This window comes from Gymnoscopelus braueri (genome assembly GCF_963280865.1).
Source record: "Gymnoscopelus braueri genome assembly, chromosome: 11".
In the NCBI taxonomy this organism is placed as follows: domain Eukaryota; kingdom Metazoa; phylum Chordata; class Actinopteri; order Myctophiformes; family Myctophidae; genus Gymnoscopelus; species Gymnoscopelus braueri.
Window position 1 is genome coordinate 1,649,736 of NC_137613.1, and position 5,000 is coordinate 1,654,735.

At 42.2% G+C, this 5,000-nt stretch overlaps 1 protein-coding gene across 1 annotated transcript in view; it reads left to right on the top strand.

The window, feature by feature from the left end:
* LOC308094782 (retinoic acid receptor beta-like) overlaps nt 1-5,000 on the top strand; it is a gene marked incomplete at both ends in the record, with an annotated part of 162,902 nt that overhangs the window by 62,566 nt on the left and 95,336 nt on the right. The window contains 1 exon segment of the mRNA XM_080441609.1: nt 342-490. Coding sequence (XP_080297735.1) covers nt 342-490 — 149 coding nt within the window.

Sequence of the window (5,000 nt, forward strand, 5' to 3'; positions counted from 1 at the left end):
GACTGCTCTGTGTGTGTGTGTGTGTGTGTGTGTGTGTGTGTGTGTGTGTGTGTGTGTGTGTGTGTGTGTGTGTGTGTGTGTGTGTGTGTGTGTGTGTGTGTGTGTGTGTGTGTGTGTGTGTGTGTGTGTGTGTGTGTGTGTGTGTGTGTGTGTGTAGTGGCTACAAATGGACCATTTGTACACTCTCTAAGTTATGATGGTGGTCCTTGGCCTATAATGCACCAACTGGCGGTCCTTTTAGAAAAGAACTAGTTTTAGAACCACTGGTTTAGATTGAGTTTAAAAAGCCAGATCTTCTCATCCTTGTGTTCTTGTGTTTCCTCTCTCCTCTCTCCATGCAGCCATTGAGACGCAGAGCACCAGTTCAGAGGAGCTGGTCCCCAGCCCCCCGTCCCCCCTCCCCCCTCCCCGGATCTACAAGCCCTGCTTCGTCTGTAACGACAAGTCCTCCGGATATCACTATGGAGTCAGCGCCTGTGAGGGCTGCAAGGTGAGGTGGTCCCTGCCAGTGGTGGAAAGTAACTAAGTACGTTTACTCAAGTACTGTACTTAAGTACAATGTTGAGGTATTTGTACTTTACTTAAGTATTTCCAATTTCCAATACTTTTACTTCTACTCCACTACATCTCAGAGGCAAAATTTTTACTTTTACTCCACTACAATTATTTGAAAACTTTACTACTAGTTACTTTTCAGATATAAATTATGATATTATGAAACATACATTAACCACTTTAGCCTTATTGTATACCTAGGCTATTTGAAAATAGCCGATCTACAAGTTGTGTGCGACGCGTTGTGAGCTTGTAGATCTGCTATTTTCAAACATTTAGTACTTTCACTTTTGGTACTTTAAGTACATTTTGATACCAATACTTTTGTACTTTTACTCAAGTACATTTTTTATTCCGGACTTTTACTTGTAACAGAGTACTTCTACATTGCAGTATTGATACTTTTACTTAAGTAAAACATTTGAGTACTTTTTCCACCACTGGTCCCTGCTAAGGCCAGGTGGTCCCTGCCAGGCCAGGTGGTCCCCGCTAGGCCAGGTCCCCCTCCCCCCCTCCCCGGTGTCCACACAAAAACAATTGGTTCTTAAATGGTTCCACAGAGGCTGTATGGTTCCACAAAGAACCATCAACTACAAAAAAAAAATCACACCCAGTGTGAAGAGAGTGGTGCCTTTCATGAGTTCATTTCGTTAGTTACTTTTTACAGACTTTGATGACTTCAAAGTATTTTTACTCATTTTAAGTACTTTAAAATGTTTTTACTGATTTTTACGTGTTTTTACTCATTTTAACATCTTTTAAGTATTTTTACTCATTTTAAGTATTTTTACTCATTTTAAGTATTTTTTACTCAGTTTAGGAACTTTAAAATATCTTTACTAATATTTAAGTATTTTTACTCATTTTAAGTATTTTTACTCATTTTAAGTATTTTTTACTCAAAAGTGTGTGTTGTGTGTAAGTGTTTGTGTGCGTGTGTGTGTATAATTAGTGTAACTGGTTGCATCTTTGTGTTGCAATCAGCCGCAGCTGTTGAGGCTGTGCTCAAACATACAGAGAGGCCGTGCTCATACGGACACACAGACAGACAGACACACACCAGGACAAAGTCACTCCTTGGAGTGGCTAGCACCACTCAAAAACCATTTGATCTAGTGAATGGTTCTTCATGTTCCACTTCTAGTTCTAGAGAAGCTTTTTTTTTGGTCAAAGTTCTTTGAGGAACATTTTTGTGAAGTGAGCCGAAAACGTCTCACTTCCACCACGTTAAAAAGAAATGGAGATTTTAAGCTTTTAGTCAAGGAGTTAACATTGGAGCGGCCGACCGGAAGCATTTTTTGACATGGATCCACATCCGGCCTCTCCTTCTCAGAGACTCCTTGGATGATCCCAAAGTTTCGTTAGAGCGCCCCACGTGGGCCCCGCGTATAAAAAGAAAAATGGGCCAAAAACGGTCCGGACCGTTTATGGCACTCAATGTGTTAATAGGCAGACGTTCATCGAAAATAGCAGATCTACAAGCTCACAACGCGTCGCGCTGCGGCGCGTTGCGAGCTTGTAGATCTGCTATTTTCGACAAACACGTTTCAGCCGGTTGATGAAGTTCAATACGGTTTAAGCCGGGGTTTGGGTTCTTTATATAGAACCATTCAAAGAAATGGTCTGAAAGGTTCTTTCTGGAACCAAAAATGGTTCTTCTTCTATAGCATCACTCTGGAGAAAGTTCACCTTTATGTTTCTGTGTGTACTGTATGTGGAGAAAGCTTCAATTTACAGTTTTACATATCAGGCATTTATCAGACGCCAGAGCACATTAAAAGTCTTTGTCATGGTCTTTCAAACGTCTATAGAAAGTTTTAACAAAAAATTCCACTCCATTGATCCATGGCAGGTGGTGTTCTCTCACATTTCTAAAGCCTTTTCAACTGCAATGAAAAAAGAAATCTTTGCCTGCAGGTGTCGCTGGTGAGGGATTTTGCCTGTCAATCATCGCCTCTGCTCCGCCCCCCCCCCCCCCCAAAGGAAAGGATAGGGGAGGGGAGGGGAGGGGCGAGGAGGAGAATGGGCGGGATTAATCGACTGTGACCTCACTGTCGAAGGGCCAAACTCAGATTACTTTTCAGCCTAAAACCCCAGACCACAGAAAATCCACTGAATGTTCAAAGTTCAGATTTTTTAGGTGTATTTGAGGTCATAAAACCCCCCAAAAAACATAAAAAATAAAAAAAGTGAAAATGAATGTCATAGAACCTTTAAAGAAACTATAGGATACATACAGGGTAAATAATGAACCTGTAGCATCATGTCTAAAGTACATCAATCACATTCTGTTCATTTGTGGTCGTGAAAAAAACACATTCAGTGTTATTTGTCTCATCACAGGGTTACAGCTGTAAAGAAGTGAAATGTTATTGTTTTTGTTTGTGCTGTCATTTTGTCTTATTTAGTATTAGAAGAGAGAGAGAGGGTAGAGAGCAGAAGGGAAAGAGATAGAAACAGGTTAAATAAAACACATAAAGATATATATATACATATGTGATAGCGGGTACATGGTGTTTAGAACATTAACATTATATCTAAGAAACAAAACATGAGAATAAGTAACCAAGAGATATTGGGCCCTATTTGTTGCCAGTGCCTTACCCATTATGCCTAAACTTCTTTTGCCATTTTTTAATATTTTTAAAAAACATTTCAAATAGTTCAAATAGCCAATCTACAAGCTCACAACGTGTCGACGTAGATCGGCTAGTTGAACTATTTGAAAATATTTTTAACTAGAAAAGGTGCTCCTCGGAGCACAGGTCTCCGCCAGGTCAGGTACGTTATTGTGGCCTCCTGGTGGCGCTATAATAGGCCAATGTGAAAAGGGTGCCATTTATTCTTAGGTTTTTCACGGCAATCAGACACTGCATTCATGATTTGAGGCATTTTGTTCCAAAAATGTGTTTTGCTAAATTAGACCTGCTGGTGGCGCTATAACAGGCCAATGTGAAAAGGGTGGCATTTCTTCCTCAGCCTAGTGGGAATGTGCATGTGAAATTTCACGGAAATCGCAAGCTGTGTTCATAGTTTGAGGCTTTTTGTTCAAAACGGACCAATCTTGCAAACGTTGGAAGCCAACCAGAGGCAATGTGGATGGAATATGGGAAATCGGACAGATTTGTGTTGATCACATGACTATAGAGATACTGTGTACCGATTTGCATGACGTTTGGATAAAATCTGTAGGAGTAATGTAAAAAAAAAGGGTTTTGCACAAATCGGCCTCCTGGTGGCGCTATAACAGGCCCATGTGAAAAAATTGGCCTTTCGGCCTGGCGGAGACAAAAATAGTAAAAAATGTCAAAGAAGTTTAGGCATAATGGGTAAAATAGAGCCCATTATGTATAGAACTAGCAAGAAGAAGGGATCCAGTGGAGAGGGAAGTGATCGGTGATCCGGTGTGAGAAGAAGGATCAGCGTTGTGTTGTCTTTGACACAGAGACCAGTCTTTCTGCCTCGCCGGCAGACATCGCCGCAACGTCTCGGCTGCCGTCATGGCGTTCCCTAGACAATAACAACCCCGTCATGGCGTTCCCTAGACAATAACAACCCCGTCATGGCGTTCCCTAGACAATAACAACCCCGTCATGGCGTTCCCTAGACAATAACAACCCCGTCATGGCGTTCCCTAGACAATAACAACCCCGTCATGGCGTTCCCTAGACAATAACAACCCCGTCATGGCGTTCCCTAGACAATAACAACCCCGTCATGGCGTTCCCTAGACAATAACAACCCGCTTACGGCCTTCAGTTCTCCTTCATGCGACCGACCGCACGTCCTTTTGAAATCCACTCGCTGCTCCAGAGATAAACAGCCTGCATTACATTTTTTTTATGTAATGCGACGCATTGTGAGCTTGTAGATCTGCTATTTTCAAATGATTTTTATACATTTGAAAACTTGTGAAATGGGACATTCTGCATAATGAGCACTTTTACTTTTGGTTCTTTAAGTACATTTTGATGCCAATACTTTTGTACTTTACTCAAGTACATTTTGAATTCCGGACTTTCACTTGTAACAGAGTATTTCTATGTTGCAGTATTGATACTTTTAATGAAGCAAAAATGTGTGTGTGTGGTGTGTGTGTGTGTGTGTGTGTGTGTGTGTGGAGGTGGGCTGTAGTTCGGGGGTCCTGGCTTCTCCCCTGTGTGTGTGTGTGTGTGTGTGTGTGTGTGTGTGTGTGTGTGTGTGTGTGTGTGTGTGTGTGTGTGTGTGTGTGTGTGTGTGTGTGTGTGTGTGTGTGTGTGTGTGTGTGTGTGTGTGTGTGTGTGTGTGTGTGTGTGTGTGTGGAGGTGGGCTGTAGTTCGGGGGTACTGGCTTCTCCCCTGTGTGTGTGTGTGTGTGTGTGTGTGTGTGTGTGTGTGTGTGTGTGTGTGTGTGTGTGTGTGTGTGTGTGTGGAGGTGGGCTGTAGTTCGGGGGTCCTGGCTTCTCC